At 42.3% G+C, this 17342-nt stretch overlaps 1 protein-coding gene across 28 annotated transcripts in view; it reads right to left on the bottom strand.

The window, feature by feature from the left end:
• Nucleotides 1-17342, bottom strand: part of Rbfox2 (RNA binding fox-1 homolog 2) — a 253680-nt gene that overhangs the window by 16724 nt on the left and 219614 nt on the right. For 13 of the 28 annotated variants that reach the window (XM_057791461.1, XM_057791464.1, XM_057791460.1 and 10 more), the window contains 5 exons: nt 10372-10464; nt 7632-7692; nt 4723-4776; nt 4510-4604; nt 2571-2713 (listed from right to left, as the gene is read on the bottom strand). In XM_057791461.1, coding sequence (XP_057647444.1) covers nt 2571-2713; nt 4510-4604; nt 4723-4776; nt 7632-7692; nt 10372-10464 — 446 coding nt within the window. The remainder of the gene's footprint in view (nt 1-2570; nt 2714-4509; nt 4605-4722; nt 4777-7631; nt 7693-10371; nt 10465-17342) is intronic. The other 15 variants (XM_057791468.1, XM_057791463.1, XM_057791472.1 and 12 more) reach the window with 3 other exon arrangements.

Here is a 17342-nt window from a genome sequence, read left to right on the forward strand (position 1 = left end):
ACAATTGGTGATGGAGGCACTGCGCATGCCGAGGCCTGTTCTGTCTGGTTTAAACCGTGACCCAGGCAGCTGCGGGCAGGCCTCACCCTCCTATTTGGTAATGGGCAATATTAGTTTTTTTAAACATAAATCTGAAGCAGCACTACACTGTTATGCTTAAAATGTAGAAGTGCTTTTGTATACAGAGATTTCCCCCAGAACATTATTTTGGGACCAGAAGACATGAACAGTGGTAGAGAAAAGACAAGCTTTCTCTCACATTTGTCAGGTCAAAATTTGGCTGTTTAAATGTATTTTCAATAATCTGTTTTTGTTTATTAAGCTAGATAAAATGGACAGTTTCTTTCTCCAGTTATAAGGAATAAGCTAACAAGTAGGGCCACCAAGCCGCAAGGTCACACCTTGCGATGCACCGAATGCTAGGCCTGTTTTGCGCTGCAGGAAAAGCAGACACACTTCCGGTGCCTGTAAGCAGGCTTTCCCTGTTCAGTCTCCATTTGCAGCTAGAGTCTGGTATCAGCTTGAATGTGCCTCTCCAATTCATTTTCAAAAAAGACCTGTGTAGGAGAAGGCTGATGAGTGGCAAGCATGGAGGTCAAGAGGATTAATCTCCATTACTGTCAGTGAGGGGACACAGGCAAAGACTACAACACATTCCTTCTATAAAGAATGTTGCCATTAAAACAAGGATATTTTTGTTCTAAGGCAAATCACTTATTTTAACTATTCACTTGAATTCTAGAAGAATTCTGATCATCCCTGTACCCAATGCCGTTAAGAGGCGAGAGCACAGTGACTCACAAGGCTGAAAGCAATTCTAGGCCATTTCCCATGAAATACTGGACTTATTCCTTGCCATCTTCCATGTAAATAGATGGTATAGTTAATAAAAAAGAATACAAGGGAAATTAGTGTTCAATGCAACGCACAGAAACTGACATGATCAGACAAAAAAGGTAAGATTTGTTTAATATATACCTGACACAGACTTAGTAGAGAATGGTTCTTAAGTTTGGACAGTATACTGAAAGGACCTACACTGAACAGGAATGACTTCTGCTACTTTATGAAGTAGCTCAGGAAGTTACAATAGTAGTCCGTAGAGTCTGTGCACTATCCCTGCAAATGTGGCGACAGTGAATGCTTTCGGGTTGGAATGGGAGACGCATCATGAGCAGTTTTTCTAGTGTGCTGAGCTTGCAAAAGATGCACTTTCATGTTTCACTCAATTATTTCTTGGTGAAACAAAGCTGTATCTTCAATTAATTTTTTTAAAAAGAGATGTCAGAGGTTGAAGGTCAAAGGTCAAGTTGAGACAAAAAAGGATAAAATTAAAAGCAAGTCATGGCAGAAGATGGAGATGATGGAATGCATGGGATTTAATTATCTATAAATTGCAAATGAAAGTTATTCTCTGAAGCAGTTCCCTTGCAGTGTCTTGGAGTCTGCCCACTTCAGCATGCATACTTGCCTTGTCTAATAAAAATGCTTTAATTCTGTGGCATGGAGGACTCCTAATGGTATGTCCATTGGTCTATGAATGAATGAATGTTAAATTAGTATACCTCCTGGTGAAGCCAATTTTGCTATCAGAAAGGGACATGCTATCTTCCTTTATGTTTTAACTAAAAAGCAGCTAATTAGTTTTTCTGCAGCTATTTATATTTTTCCAGAATATAGGAAAAAACAAAACAAAAACAACAACAGCAACAAAAAAAAAACTTCATAGGCAGAGAAAAGATGAAGAAGAGAAATGTCAAGTCCTTGGTACAACTGAATTAGAGAAGTTCACTTTATATAAAAATATACGTTAGGCTGACACAGATAAACAACTGAAAGCCAATCTGCCATCTTCCCTCCTTTTCCCCATTCAAAAACAAAGGATTTTTTTGTTGCTATGGAATCTTTCCACTGCATGAGACACCCTCCACTCCAAACGGAAGACGAGGGAGCTCAGCTACACCAGCTGCTATCGTCTCAGAAGCCAGCTGCAGCTGATTCCTCCTACTTCTCCCTCTCTCCCTCGATTCAATTGGACTTGGTTTGTCTTTGAATTCACCTCTTTCAATCTGTTTCCTACAAAGAAAGCAAATCCATTGTGGGTAACTAGCTTTGCTGCTCACTACCCAGGCAGAGAAACCATGGGGTGGGCACATGTGCTGGCCTCTGGCCCCACGTGGGGGGGTGAGACAGGGTGAACACAGCAGACGCAGTCCGGCACTAAAATCTCCAGCTCCTTTCTCAGTTCTCTGTAGTAGTGTTAATTCACACTCGTGCGCTGCTGAGTGAACTCCATGCCAACACACCGCTAGCAAACACAAGACGGCTCTGGCTACTATCTTAAGCCATCACCATGAAGGCTTAAGGTGGCCAAAACGAGAGTTTGTATAATGAATTGACCCTTGGTCACATTTCTGTATTTTGGTTCTTGCCCTCTATCCATTGATTTGAAAATATTCACACAGCATCTAAATGCTGCCCAGCAACATCCTAGAAATCAGAGAGGTCTTCCCTTCTTTTTTTATCCAATTGCTCATTTTAGAAACATGATTCTGGACTCTAATGCTTACCCTGGATAGGCGGGGATGGCTGTTGGAGGCACCGCTCGGACTGCACCATACACTGTCCGCCCTCTGCCCCTCAGATGGGCTCCTCTGAACGCAGCTGCCGTGGTGGCTGCAGTTGGGTAAGGAAAGCCAGGAACTAAAGGGAGACCCAAAATATAACAGAAATTTCAACTTGCTTTCAGGAGCTGGTACAAAACCAGACTGAGAATTAATTGTGGAAAAGGTAGAAAAACAGGCACCAAATCTTTCCTGAAAAGATAGCAAGTATACTTATTAATACACCCCGACACTGCAGCATTGAGGGAAGAAGTGGAAAGAGAGACACAGGATGATCAAGCGATGATTCCATGGCTCACTCATCACAAATCTTGAATTTACGCTCCCTTTTAGGTGTTTCCAGTAATAATGCATGAGAAGAGGAGTTTCTACCAGAAGCAGCTCTGAAAACCACCTCAATAAGATGTACAACACTTAGTTTCTGTGGTGGTTTAAATCAGAGTAATATACACTTTTAACTAGTCAATTATTAATTTCATTTCTAGTTTATTTATCTATTTATTTTTTGGATTTTTTTGAGACAGGGTTTCTCTGCAGCTTTGGAGCTTATCCTGGAACTCACTCTGTAGACCACACTGGCCTCGAAATCACAGTGACCCACCAGTCTCTTAACTTCATTTCTATATGTTATGATGTAATATTTATTCCTCAAAAGGAATGTTCTTTATATATTTTTACATGGTACTAACCTCCAAGGAAAACAACAGTTTTTAGAGAATTCATTTGTCAACTTTATTTTTCTAAAATATGTATACATTTGTTTTTTTAAGACAGGGGTTTTCTGTGTAGCCCTGGCTGTACTGAAACTCGCTCTGTAGACCAGGCTGGCCTCGAACTCACAGAGATCCGCCTGCCCCGGCCTCCCTAGTGCTGGGACTAAAGGCGTGCGCCACCACTGTCCAGGCGTCTCTACAATATTAACCTTTCCAGCTATGCTGTATCCTTTTACAAGGCAGACATTTTCCAAAGGCCTGTTCTAAATATGCTTTGCTCTGAAAGTTATACAGAAATACCCCACTCTGCTGAATCCAGTTGAGTCACACCTCTTCCTGGGGGAAGAGGGCTTGGGTCTGAGTGACCTAGAAAGAGTAAGAGAGTGGAGGGTAGTCCCTGACAGTGGAGCTGTGCTAAGTGACACTCCACAGGAGAGTGGGCCTGGGGTGGAGAAGGCTTGAGTAATGCAGTCTATACACACCCATGTCTTTGACTCCCTTGTGATCAAATATAGAGAGGATATTTACATTTCACCCTCTGCATACTTTCCAATGATTTTTGTCTAGTGGAAGCTTCTAGTATGTGAGTTACACAGAACAGGGCACTGTGGTATCTATTATCCTTTCAAGAATGCCCCCCCCCCCCGCCCCAGCCAGGCATTGATGGCGCATGCCTTTAATCCCAGCACTACAGAGGCAGATGCAGGAGAACTCAGTGAGTTCGAGGCCAGCCTGGTCTACAAAGAGAGCTCCAAAACAGCCAGGGCTGTTACACAGAGAAACCATATTTCAAAAAAAGCAAAACAAAACAATAACAAAAAAAGAATGGTTCTCTTTGTCAGTTCTATATCATGCTAGGAGAAGAAAAACAGACCAAATTAGCACATCAGCGGCAACAGTAAAAACCCATGCCAGGCCGGGCATGGTGGTGCACACCTTTAATCCCAGCACTTGGGAGGCAGAGGCAGGCGGATCTCCAGGAGTTCGAGGCCAGCCTGGTCTACAGAGTGAGTGTCAGGACAGGCTCCGAAGCTTCACAGAGAAACCCTGTCTCAAAAAACCAAAACCCAAAACAAAACCCACTCCCCCCAAAAAACCCCAAAAAACAAAAACAAACAAACAAAACAAACCAAAAACCAAAAAATTCCATGCTAGATCAGTGTAGGCTACTTACTGATTAGAGGAATGTAAGTGTTGATGCCTCCTCTTCCTGACAAGGGCACAGCCGCCTCATTGCCTAGGGACACATCAGCTTGAAAGCTGGAGGCTAGGTGCATTAAAAAAAAATTAAATAAAAAATAGAAACGTGAAAAGATTACAAAGACACAGTCACATGAAAAGCACATAAGGCTTTATGTGTCAGAAAGGGAAGAGTACAATACTACCTGCATATAATTCAGGGCCATACACAGCTCCAACTACTGGACTTAATTTCCAGCCTGAAACAGAAAAGAAGACAGTGAATGGGTTATAACTATGTGAACTCTGCATGTCAAGATGGTTCCAGGCCTCTCTGGACTGCTTTTCCTCCCGAGGTTAGACTGAGGGGATGAGGGCTTGGCAGGTAGGCAGGTAGGCAGGTAGGCAGGGCTGTACAGTACAGAGTGAAGGGCTGGGAAGACAGAGGGACTGTCTAGATCCGACTGTCTATGGATACACCCGTGGGGACTGGCTTGATTAACTGATGCAGGAGAGCCGAGCCCACCGTGGGTGACATCATTCCCGGGGCAAGTGGTCCTGTGTTATATAGCTAAGTCTGAGCTTTTCAGCAGTCCAGTAAGCACTGTCCCTCCAGTTTCTTCTTGAGAGCTGCTCTGAATCCCCTAACAATAAATACTTGCTTTTAATCTGAGTGTTTTATCACAGCAACAGACTAACTAGAGCAGAGAAAGAAAATGGAGAGAAGAAGGTGGAGGGGGAATGAGAAGAAGGGGAATCAGGAATGCACTATGGGGTTTGACAGACAGGACCTGCTCTGAGCTTAGAAGACAGGTGTTTGGTGCCAATGACAACACTTTCTCATCCACCACCTTAACAGTACTTTCCACTAGAGGCTTCGGTAAAGTGAACTCTGACTGAATTCAAATGTGACCTGGAACCTGATGGCACATTCAGCTGTACCACACAAGTTTTGTAGGTAAATGAAATCCCCTTTCATAGTAAAAGCCTGGGATCAGTAAGTAGAAAGGAAAAGATGGGCAGTAATAAAATACGAAGTCCATTCCCATCTTTTGAGCATGGCTTCATGGCTTCTTCTGAGGTTTTAATTTGTAACAAACATATTTGATGAGCATGTTACTCAAACTCTGAAGGACAACATAGTGATGCCAAACATTAAGTTCAAGATTTAGAAATGTGGAGTTTCCAAATAATACCATGTTAGGAGAAAATTTTATTGTTTTATATACTTACAGGAATATGGCAAGTATCTTGTTGGTAAGCAAGGGATATATGCTACTCTCTCTAGCACAGTGAGTAAAACTCTATATAAAAACTCAAATATCGGCCGGGCGGTGGTGGCGCAGGCCTTTAATCCCAGCATTGGGAGGCAGAGGCAGGTGGATCTCTGTGAGTTCGAGGTCAGCCTGGTCTACAAGAGCTAGTTCCAGGACAGGAACCAAAAGCTACGGAGAAACCCTGTTTCGGGAAAAAACAAAAACAAAAAACAAAAAACAAAACAAAACAAAAAAAACCCCTCAAATATCTACCGACTTTTCTACAGGAGAAGCAGCACACCTGCATTTATTTCTAGAGGGGCTATGACTTCACTTTCCAGCCACTGCCATTGCTACACTATGGAAATAAGACACAGAGAGGGAAAGGCCAGTTCTATTGAAATCAGAGATTTTCTTTCTTTTTTTTTACATTTACCGTGTGTGCGCATGTGTTTGTGTGTGCGCGTGCATATGAAAAACACATATGAAGCAGTCAGAGGACAACTCACAGGAACTGGTTTTCTCCACCATGCATGTATGTGGGTTTCATCAGGCTTGGAGGTAAGCATCTTTACTTACTGGGCCCTATGCAGTCCAAGCTATATGCTCTGAACTCATTATCCTCCTGCCTTAGCCTTGCTAGTGCCAGGGTTACAGGTATAAGCCAGCATTATCTGGCTGAAACACCTCAGTCCAATCCCCGTTCTGATAAAAATGCTCACAAGGGCCAAGACGGACGGCTCAGTGAGTAAAAGTATCCAACACCATGCCTGCTTGATCCCTGGGTCTGTATGGTGAAAGGAGACCAGACTAGTGTAGGTCCGATGGTGTCTGATTTCCATGTACACAGACCTGTACATACCTCCCAAAATGAACACGATGCTCATGTGGGCACTCATGAACAAATTCATTTCCTCCAGAGCTAGAGTTTCAGGTAGTTCAGGGCCACCTGACATGAGTGCTGGGAACTGTACTTGGGTCCTCTGTAAGATCAGTATGGGCTCTTACCCTAAGCTGTTACTTCAGCCCTACATTTTGTATTTTTCAGAGAATTTAAACTTATTTTGTATATGAGAGTATGGGTGTGGGTGTGCCAACGGAGGGCAGTGGAAGTCAGCGTTCTCCTTTTCCCTTGCTGAAGCAAAGGCCTCTACTGTCTCTGCTACTATATGGTGTATTTCAGGCTGGCTGGCCCAAACTTCTTCCTGTTCTCCTGTCTCTGTCTCGGATCCCTGGGTAAAGTGCTGAGATTACAGATATGGGTCAGCAGACATGGCTTTTCATGGAGGTTCCAGCTACTGAACTCCACTGCCAAAGTTTGTACGCCTAGTACTTTTACCTTAGAAGCCACCTTTCCAGCTTTTGTTTGTGTTGGGGCAAATTATTCACTGAAAATCCCACTCTCACTAATATTCATTAAACTTACTACATGACATGTCATCATGGAATAAGAAGCTACACCCTAAAGCCCCATGGAAAGCAAGGGATCGAGACCTACAAGAGACTAGGCTTTTCCTTCCCATTAATCCAGATCACAGTCATCTGAAGAGACCAGCGGGAAAACACACCAGGGCCACCAGGGCAACCCGGGCAATTCCCACATTACAGGAGACTGAAAAGGAGGATGCTCACAGGCTACCTAGTCTGCTTTAACAGGTAGCCTCAAGCAATGGTATTGTGTAGAAGATGAAAGTTATTGAGAACAAAACACCTTTGTAAGTAAAAAGCTTAGCTTAGTTTTAAGGAAAAAACTTGTAAGAGGCTGGATGTGAACTGAGCAGATGGTCCTAGAAAGCCATGAAAACTCCATGTATTTATGTGAGGACAACATTCCCCCGAGGCAGCTAGTAACTCCTCACCATTTGCATATGGTGTGACCATCTTCTTATTGGTCATGACACGTGCTGTGGCATTATTCACCTAAAAATAATAGGCAGACAAGAGGGGAGGGAGGGATATATTAGGAAACATGACACTGGTTATCCAGTAATACAGTACATAATTTAAAATGTAAATTCCTGATAGCATTTAGATAATTAACACAGCGTTATGAAATATTCATAGGATTTTAATGCAAGTGCTTATTAAATGAGGCTAACAAGAGTAAAATGCAGTTTCCTGGTCTCTTAAGAGAAAACTGTGGTTGTTCTTCCTTTCGGCACTCAGAGAAAAGGAGCAGTTACAGGTTCTCTGGCCGGCCTTGGGCTGTCTCTGTACTGAGGACAATTTGGCAAAAAGTAGACAGGGAACAAGTGTGTCTGCAAATGAATCTGGAGCTTGTTTATAAAACAGAGGCTTGCCACCTTCCTCTCCTGCGGGTCTACTTTTTTTTTTTTTCTCTATACTGTTTGGGATTAGTACATAAATACAGGAACTATAGATTCCCAAGTTAACAGTCTGGAGGGCCACCCTCAATTTCCTAGACCATATGAATTACTCATTTAAGATGAAGTTTCCCGAGGGCCTTTGGCACAGGTGCTCACAGTGAAGAGCTGAGTGTTTCTCCTGTGCTGTGGTCCTCTCTAATCCCTAACAAAAGCATACAATCTGGGCATTCTCCAAACCAAGGGAAGTAGGCCTCACAAAGATGGTACTGCTACAAAAAGGAGGGATGAAGCCTAGGAGCCAGGACACTGTGGGCGTCCTCAAGACCAACCCCAGAGTTCCTGTCAGAAAAATAAAGCCTCACCATAAACTCAACCATAGCCAACCTTAAGCTCAGAGCTTATGAAATATAAATGTGTCTCGTTTACTGTTTGAAGCAAAGTCTTACTTACTAGGCAGCTCGGGCTGAGCCTGCAATTTGCTATGTAGTCAGGTTGGCTTCAAACTTGTGATCCTCCTGCCTCAGTCTCCTGAACACTTAGATTATATACAGACTTGTGCCACCAAGGCCAGCCTACATTGTCTCTAGGAATATACATTGTGCTAGATTTATGTTATGAAGACCAATTTTAGGTAAAATTGGAATTTAGAAACATATGATATCTTTTATGATTTGTAGGGTGACCTCCCGCCCCTCCCTGTGTGAGGACAGCTTGAAACTCCATTTACTCTAGTTTGACCACCAGATAATGTAAACATTTCACATTTACAAGGAAAGAATGGAAGACAACAAGGATGAGACTGTGAGCATGCAATTAACACACACAAAAAAAGAAAGAAACAGCATCGAAAAAAGAGGGGAAATGAACAGCAAGGTCGGAATGGAACAAGAGCTTGAACTAGCGACTAGAGCAGAAAGCCACCAAGCAATTCAAAGGAAAAACAGCCAGAACCAACCAGACACTACCAGTCAGCAAGAGACACCAACAGCTGCCAGACAGAGAGGAATGGGAAGGAAGAAAGGAAGGAATGAGAAGCCACAGGAAGAGAACAGAGTGGCGGGAAAATAGGAGAGAATGTGAGGAGGGTAACAGCAGCAAAGAGCTGCACAGTGGTTTGGGAAAAAGGGAAAAGAAGTTGGGGTAGGAAGTGCATTAATAAAACCAGCCAAACTGGAGTTCAGTAACTCTGAGTAAGATGCGCAAGGGGAAAAAAATCATCATGAAGTCAGTAACCAAACAGCTCAGACTGCTACAAGACAGGATGTACATCCAAAGTCCAGGCGACATCACCCCACAGCAGTGAAAATAAAAGGGGCGGGAAGGGAGAGAAGCAAGTCAAACCACATCTGGTAGTGTTAATGTGAGATGGCAGATGGACTTTTTCTCTCTTAATTGTTTTGTGATTACATTTTAAAAGCTTCTTCTCTAGCACTTTGAATTCACTTACCGCCAACGGGCACCATCGCCAGCATTGTGTATAGTTACCATGGAAAGAGTGAGTCAAGTGAAGGGCCCTAAATGCTAAACCATTGAAAAGGGGGAAAAAGCAAAATATGCAGACATCTTACTCGAATGGTGGCTTTTATATTTAATACTTTAAAAAAAAAAAGGTAAAGAAGAGAGGAGCCAGTTAACCTTCAATGCGTTAGTCCCTCTAGTGCTGGTGAGCCCAGGGGATGACTTAGCAATCATAGTATCTGTCCATCTATGCCACCAGCTGCCCTTGAGCCCTCTGCTGTCAACTCTGTAATCAAGTCTTGAAATTCTTGGTATTAAGTAAAGTTTAGAACTACCAGAGCTTTGGACTCTGTCCTCCCCCCAAAACCTCCACCATCGTCTATCCACACTTCTCAAACGCAAACGGAGGGGAACTGGCCTCCAAGACACAACGTTACAAGCTAGGTAGTTTTCAAACATTTTAAAAGTTAGTTTTGTTTAGGCCTCATACAGGAATTCACAGACTTGCAGAAACTGAAGCAAAGAAAAAAACATCAAGAGAGCAAAGGATAAACATTTTGGAAGAGGAAAAAAGGGAATGAGAGCACAGGTAAGCACACATTCCCCGCCCCCAACTACACCTCAGACAGCCAAGGGGGGGGGGGGGAAGCAGACAGGGTGTTACTTTTATATAGTGTGGTGCAAGGAGGTGAAGACAGACACAGACAGGTGTGCACACACGGACAGGACAGGGCTCCAAATGTGAAATAAGTGAGGCAGTACACAAAGAGAAAGAAAAATATAAACGAGAAATTGAATTATTGAAGACATGCACCTCGATTTTACGGCCCTCTACCACGGTGCCGTGCAATTTCTCCCTGGCCCTGTCTGCATCAGCACTATTCTCGAAAGTTACGAACCCGAATCCCTGCATGCAGCGGGAGAAGGGGAAAACATGCACATGGTTATATTTAAATACTCATCTCTTGGTAAACAGAGAAAACATCACAGTATGAAGTGACGCCAGCACAACTAACACCAGCAATTTCTTCCAAAGGCACATTTTTGATCCATGCATATTTTGTAAAGGGAAATTTAAACCCAATAAAAGGATAAAGAACTGTAATAATAGTAACAGTAACTTAATTAACAACAATAACAATAACAATAAAATATAAAGTACATGAGACCAGACCAAGAGTAAGGTAAGAAGTTACTTGGATTAAACTAACCAAAAATCTGAACATAAAAACAGAACCAAACCACAGAACTATTATTACCATGTGCACAGGCACACATTGGTGCATGTGGCCAGCAGAGGTAAATGCAGTGTCTTCCCCAACTGCTTTCTACCTTATTTTTATTTATTCTTTAAACATGTACTTATTTAGTGTGTATGTGATGGGCATGCACGTGCCATGGCATACAAGAGCGGGGTATGTGTTAGAGGACAACTTCCAAGAGTTGGTTCTCTCCTTCTAGCTAGTGGGTCCCAAGGATAGGACTCAAGCCACCATATATACATACAGCTTTAAAAAATATTTGTTTATGTGTGTGTGTGAGAGTATGTGTGTTACAATGTATGGATGGAGGTCAGAGGACAACTTGAGTGAGCTGGTTCTCCTTCCATTATGAGTTCCAGAAATCAGTCTCAGGTTTGGCAGCAGGTACCTTTAATCTGCTGAGCCATTTTGATATGTCTGGCTCCCCCCACCGCATGAATGCGGAGGATCAAACTCAGGTCATCATGCTTACAAGGAAAGTACAAACTGAGCCATCTTTGCAGACCCTGTGTTTTTCTCTCAGTTGACTTGCTGACCCCCAAATCTATACTTCTTTCACATTCAAGGTTAATGGCTCCATGACAGGATTTAAAGTCATTATTTTAGCTCCACTTTACCTTTGGGAGTAGGATAATTTAGGACAGTAGTGAGGTCTAGTTCTGTGGGTAACAGTTGTAGAAGCAAAGGAGATTGCCAACAAACCACAAACAACTAGAATGTTTCTTCAAAAACAATTTTAAACAATCAGATTGGCACTTTACAGAAAACCTGTGTACAGCTGAATTATGGAAAACTGATACCCTAAATATCATGTATCTGTTGATGTCTATCTCTGCTGTTAAAAGTAAACCAGTGATTTTCCACATGAGAAAGAGAAGAAACAGGCAGCTCACGACCTGCTCACAGACTACTTCAGCAAGTGCCCACCAAGTCCACCACTGGGGCACTGGCTCTGTCCACTCTCCACACTGTAAATTCTCACTTCCTAGAAGCTAACACCTGCAGAGGGGACCCTCAGGACTCCTGGGAAGTCACTGCTGTGTAAGCATAAGCAGGCCTCCACACATAAACCCAGCTTAGGCAGATGTGACCCTTTAGCAGTCCAACTGCTAACATGGGAGGTGGTGTCTTAGGATTCCAATGGAGCCTTTCTACCCACAATTTGCATACTGCTACAGATACCACAGGAGGGCATGCTCTGACAGAAAGCAAATGGATGTTTCCTGTGGTGGAATATCAGGGGCAATTGTTCTTAGTACTCTCCTATAGAATGTATACATTTGTTGAAAACAGTAATAGAAAAGCATTTTCAGATATACATTTTAATGTTAACCTGTTGTAGGTACTTTGATAACCTCAAGGTACAAAAGGCAAGTTACTAAGGATGCCAGTTTCTTTTTTTTTTCTTTTTTTTTTCTTTTTTTTTTCCTGAAGATGACCAGATTCTGAAGACAAGAAGCCAACTTTCCTACCCGAGACTCTATTAATTGGCAGGCAAGGAGAACTGGTTTTTGAGAAAGGTCACATACAGTGATGAGTTTTTGAAGATTTACTTGACTTTTAATTGCCCGTGTGTCTGTGTGCACATTAGGTGCAGGTGCCTGAGGAGCCCAGAGGCATCAGGTTCCCCTGGAGCTGGGCTTAGGAGAAAATGAGCTGTTTGACTTGAGCTCTGGGAACCAAACTCAGGGTCCTGTGCAAACATGACACATTTGTGTCCTACTGACCCATCTTCCCAGGTCTACATTAAGAGTTTTTACATCAACCTGAAAAGAATTATAAACTTCCTTCCAACTGATTCTCAGAGCCATAACTCTTATGTCTTTGGTTAAGCTAATAAATTATAGACAGCTCTGACTGTTATGTGGAAATGTAGACTTGGTTTTAACAACAAGATTGCCCATGTGTACCTGTGCACCAACACCCAAACTGCACACAGCTGTCCTAGTACAGCTATGGGGACAGGGCAGTGAGGGCAGATCTGGTAGATACATTCTACAGGTAAAGAATGATTTAAAATGAAAGGTACCAGCCTGTATTACACAGTGATGTTAGAACTTCAGCTTGATGGACTGCCTGCGGACTCTATTTGCTAAGTTGCATTATTCTGCAAAGCCCTCGTTTCTTTTATAACTCAACCATGAAGTCTCTGATGGCTTCTCTTCTGGGATGTGTAAATGAGACATAAGCAACACAGTAACTATGTCAGAAGAACAGAGGTGACATCACAAGCACTGACAATTTCCAGGCTGCAAATGACAAAGTTTAACACTAACATTCATGTTAGGGGGTTCTCAGTAATGACTATTTGGGGGAAAACTGCATTTTCAAATGTCTAAGTGTTTTATATTCTAAGGTGATCAAATGCCAAAGGAAATGCTAATCAAACTAAAGACATCAAACTAAAGCAGTCTTCCCAGCAAGTCAAGTCTTCCCTGGTGAGCGAGGAAGAAGGTCACTTGATGGTTGGGATACTCTGATATGAAGCAGAGGTAAGATTTCATTCTTCCCTTTGAAGATAAACAGACCCTGTGTAGGCAGAATAATGCTCTCCACCCCCTAAGTCCCTCAGATCTTAATCCCTGAAGCCACAGAATATGTTACCCTGCAAGGAAAAGGGATTTTGTAGATGTGATTAGATTAAATGATTTCAAGGTAGGGAGATTACCCTGACAACCCTGGTGGGCTCAATGCAATACCAATGGTATCTACAAAGCAAAGGAACACAAGAGGGCCAAACTCCAAAACCCAATGTTAGTAGCTTCAAAAAGGTCTGGCCCTGAAAACAGAGGGGCCACAGACCAGTAACAGCAGGCATCCTCCAGAGGACCAGAAAGATAAGGAGCTTCCCAAAGCAACATAGCAGAACTTTCAGTTCAACTCCCTAAGACTCACTTTAGATGCCTGACCTCTAGTGCTGTAAGGCAATAGACACATGGCTATTAGCCATCCGACTTTGATGTGAGATTCCCCTCTGTATGCTGTGATTACCACTGATTAATAAAGAAACTGCTTTGGGCATGTAGCAGGGCAGAACAGAGGTAGGCCGGGAAAACTAAACTGAATGCTGGGAGAAAGAAGGCGGAGTCAGGAGAAGCCAAGTAGCGCCCACTCCCACCAGAGACAGATGCTGGGACAGAACTTTACCCAGTAGGCCACAGCCACATGGTGATACACAGATTAATGAAGATGGATTAGTTTAAGATGTAAGAGCTAGCCAATAAGAAGCTAGAGGTAATAGGCCAAGCAGTGATTTAAATAATGTAGTTTCTGTGTGATTATTTCTGGTCTGGGCGGCCGGGAACTTGTGGTCAGAGCACACACCCCTAAGAATCAAAGTCTATTTGTTAGGAGGGTAGCCAAGCATTTTTGTTAAAACTTTAAAAAGACATTTTTCCCCATCAACCTAAACACCATGCTTCCTTACCTAACACATTAATATTCCAGTTTCAATATTATAAACTTGAAGTTTAGAAAAGGCATAGGAACAATACTAAGGACAACAACAGCTTCTCTGGGCTTAAGGGTCATCCACAGAAAAGCATGCTCCGAAAACCAGGGTTTAATGTACCTCTATCCTTCAAAACTGAGGTAAGTTAAGTCCGAACCTCTAGTTTTAAAGGGAAAAAAAATAAACTCTAAATTTAACACAAGCAGCTTTAAAATGACCATATAAGTTATGCTGAAATATAAAACTCAACCTGTATTAGCATAATATATACTAATAAATGTGATATAATTTGTAATAAAGGTAATTACTCATAATTTTTTTTGAGACAGGGTCTTACTATATAATCCTGCTATCCTAGAACTCTCTATGTAAACCAGGTTGTCCTTGAATTCAGAGATCCACCTGTCTCTTGCCTTTCAGAGTACTGGGATTAAAAATGTGTGTCATCATGCCCAATTTACTTTTTTTTTTGGGGGGGGGGTTTCTCTGTGTTACCCTGGCTGTCCTGGAACTCACTTTGTAGACCAGGTTGGCCTTGAACTCACAGAGATCCACCTGTCTCAGACTCCCTGAGTGCTAGGATTAAAGGCCCCGCACTACTACGCCTGGCTTACTCTTAAACTCTTAACAGGAGGAAACAGTTCAAGTGTGTAAGGCAATGATAATACTCTCATTGATAAAAAGTAAACTTTTTTTTCATTAAAAAAGATGCCACGTTTGCTTACATCAACCTATGCAAAAGAAATAAATGTGTCACATGTACTTGAAACTTTCTGACAGTCATTAAAATAGGAGATGAAATTAATTTTAACAACATATTCAGTCCAGTGTAATCATGTATTTTCATTTCAATATGACAGTAATATAAAAATCCTATTAGGTGTCTAGCGTTCTTCCTGTGCTAAGCCTCTGCAGTCTGATGTGTGCTCATGGTGCGAATCTCAGACTTCTTCACATTTCAAAGGCTCACAGTGGTTGCCACAGTGGACAACACAGGTCTGTACATACTTGTTGTAGGGCTCTCTGCCCTCTAATGCTAATGAAACATTCTAGTGCTGCAGCAGCTCTTGCCCTACTGTCTTAGCTGTACTTAAGAAAGAGAGCGTCGTGTAAAGTGCATGGCCGTGCTCCAACTTCTATCAAGAGGAATAGTATGTTCATACCTGCCTTGAAACCCATTTATCACCAATGACACACAGGAGCCAAGTAACTGTCACCTTTTTGGTCTGGCCTCAGGCTGTAATAAGCAACAAGCAGTAAGATGAAACAGTGTAAAAACATTCTTTTAAGTTGTGATAATTTTTGAATTTTTCCATCTCAGAAGAATGAGAAAGAAAATTTACCACGTAATTTTTAAGGGAGAAATCAAAAGCAGAAGATCTCCTGGGTGTGGCCAGAGCACAGAGATTACAAAAATAAATGGGGGGGGGGGGCGGCTGGAGAGATGGCTCAGAGGTTAAGAGCACTGACTGCTCTTCCAGAGGTCCTGAGTTCAATTCCCAGCGACCACATGGTGGCTCACAACCATCTGTGCTGAGATCTGGCGCCCTCCTCTGGCGTGCGGGCATACATCGAGGCAGAATGTTGTATACATAATAAATAAATAAATCTTTAAAAAAAAAAAAATAAAAAAATAAATGGGGGGAGGGAAACTAAAACTCAGAAAGTGGTCACAAATAAAAATAAACGAAGCCTTCTGGACACATATATTGTTAATTAAGTACAGTGGAAAACATTTCACACCATCATCTACCAACTCTACTGAAAACCATAAAGGCTCACTTAGTGTGACTTCAAAGAAAATCTTTTAACCATATTTGGAAATAATCTATCTTCATGTGAAAACAGAAGCTAAGGCAATGGTCAAGACAGCAGAGCACAGCTCTTGTGTGTGAGGACAGGAAGACACTGCGTCTCCGGCACTCCAGTCTGGAGCCAGGGCCTTTCATGAGGATCCACCTGAGAGAAGGAATGAAAGCACGCAGGCACACACCAATAAGCATGCGAATCGTCACGAAAACCTGCTCTATAGTTAGGTGATGGCGAAGAGGAGTGGAAAGTCCCAAGTTCAACAATGGGGTGAATGTAGGAAAAAACTCTCAGGTATTGGAACCTACAAGCAAGAACTACCAGCTCAAGTATCCCACAGCTAAATGGCAGCCATGACTTAAGAGTTTTGTTGAAGAGTCCACATGGGACACCAGTACAGAAGTGAAAACCAGACTCATGGGTGGACGTGCTGTTATGGTTTTTCTTTTACGTTCTACTTTTCATTAAGGGTCTGTTTTCCCTCTAAAAGGTATTTTAAAGTTGGTACTCAAAGGAGTTACAAAGAGAGTAATACTGTAGTTTATTATTTAAATTGGGTCATTTTGAGGAAGAAGGGACATTATGAATAGCTAACAAGACACCAGGAACAGACTTGGCCTAATCTAAAACGTATGACTAGTCTGTCTAGGTGACCGCACGATACGCTGTCGCTCTGCTTCTACTAGTGAAATCTGAGAATTAAGAAAGCTGTGGATCAACTCACACTCACTTCTCTAGAGCCTTTGAGGAAATGAGCTAATTTTGGGGTCAGGAATATTACTTCTCATCACACATTCACAGCAGACTCCACAGGGGAGCTGGAGAAGGCTAAGCAGAGTGCAGGGAGCACTGCTCATCCCCTTCCAAATGAACTCACTATAAAAAAAGACAGTTTGGGATGCAGCCCATTGGCCGAGTGCTTGCCTAACAGGCAAAAGGTCCTGCGTTCCAGACCCAGTACAGGGTGGGGGAGGGTGTTTTCGTTTTGGTTTGGTTTTTGGTCTAGAATAATTTGGTTAAACATTAATGTACATGTCAATATCACTTATTGTGGGCTAATTTATGACTAGTTTCATTACTACTTAAAAACTTTAATAAAGCTAATTTCTGCATAGAAGAGTATGCTGTTTAAAAGCCAGGGCAGGGCTTCTGCTAAAACCACAGTACCACAAGAAAATCTTTCTGAAATTTTGTAGTCAACTCCAAATATATAAAAGAAATGAGAAGCCACGTGTGGTGCACGCCTTTAATCCCAGCACTCAG

This window comes from Chionomys nivalis, chromosome 17 (genome assembly GCF_950005125.1).
Source record: "Chionomys nivalis chromosome 17, mChiNiv1.1, whole genome shotgun sequence".
In the NCBI taxonomy this organism is placed as follows: domain Eukaryota; kingdom Metazoa; phylum Chordata; class Mammalia; order Rodentia; family Cricetidae; genus Chionomys; species Chionomys nivalis.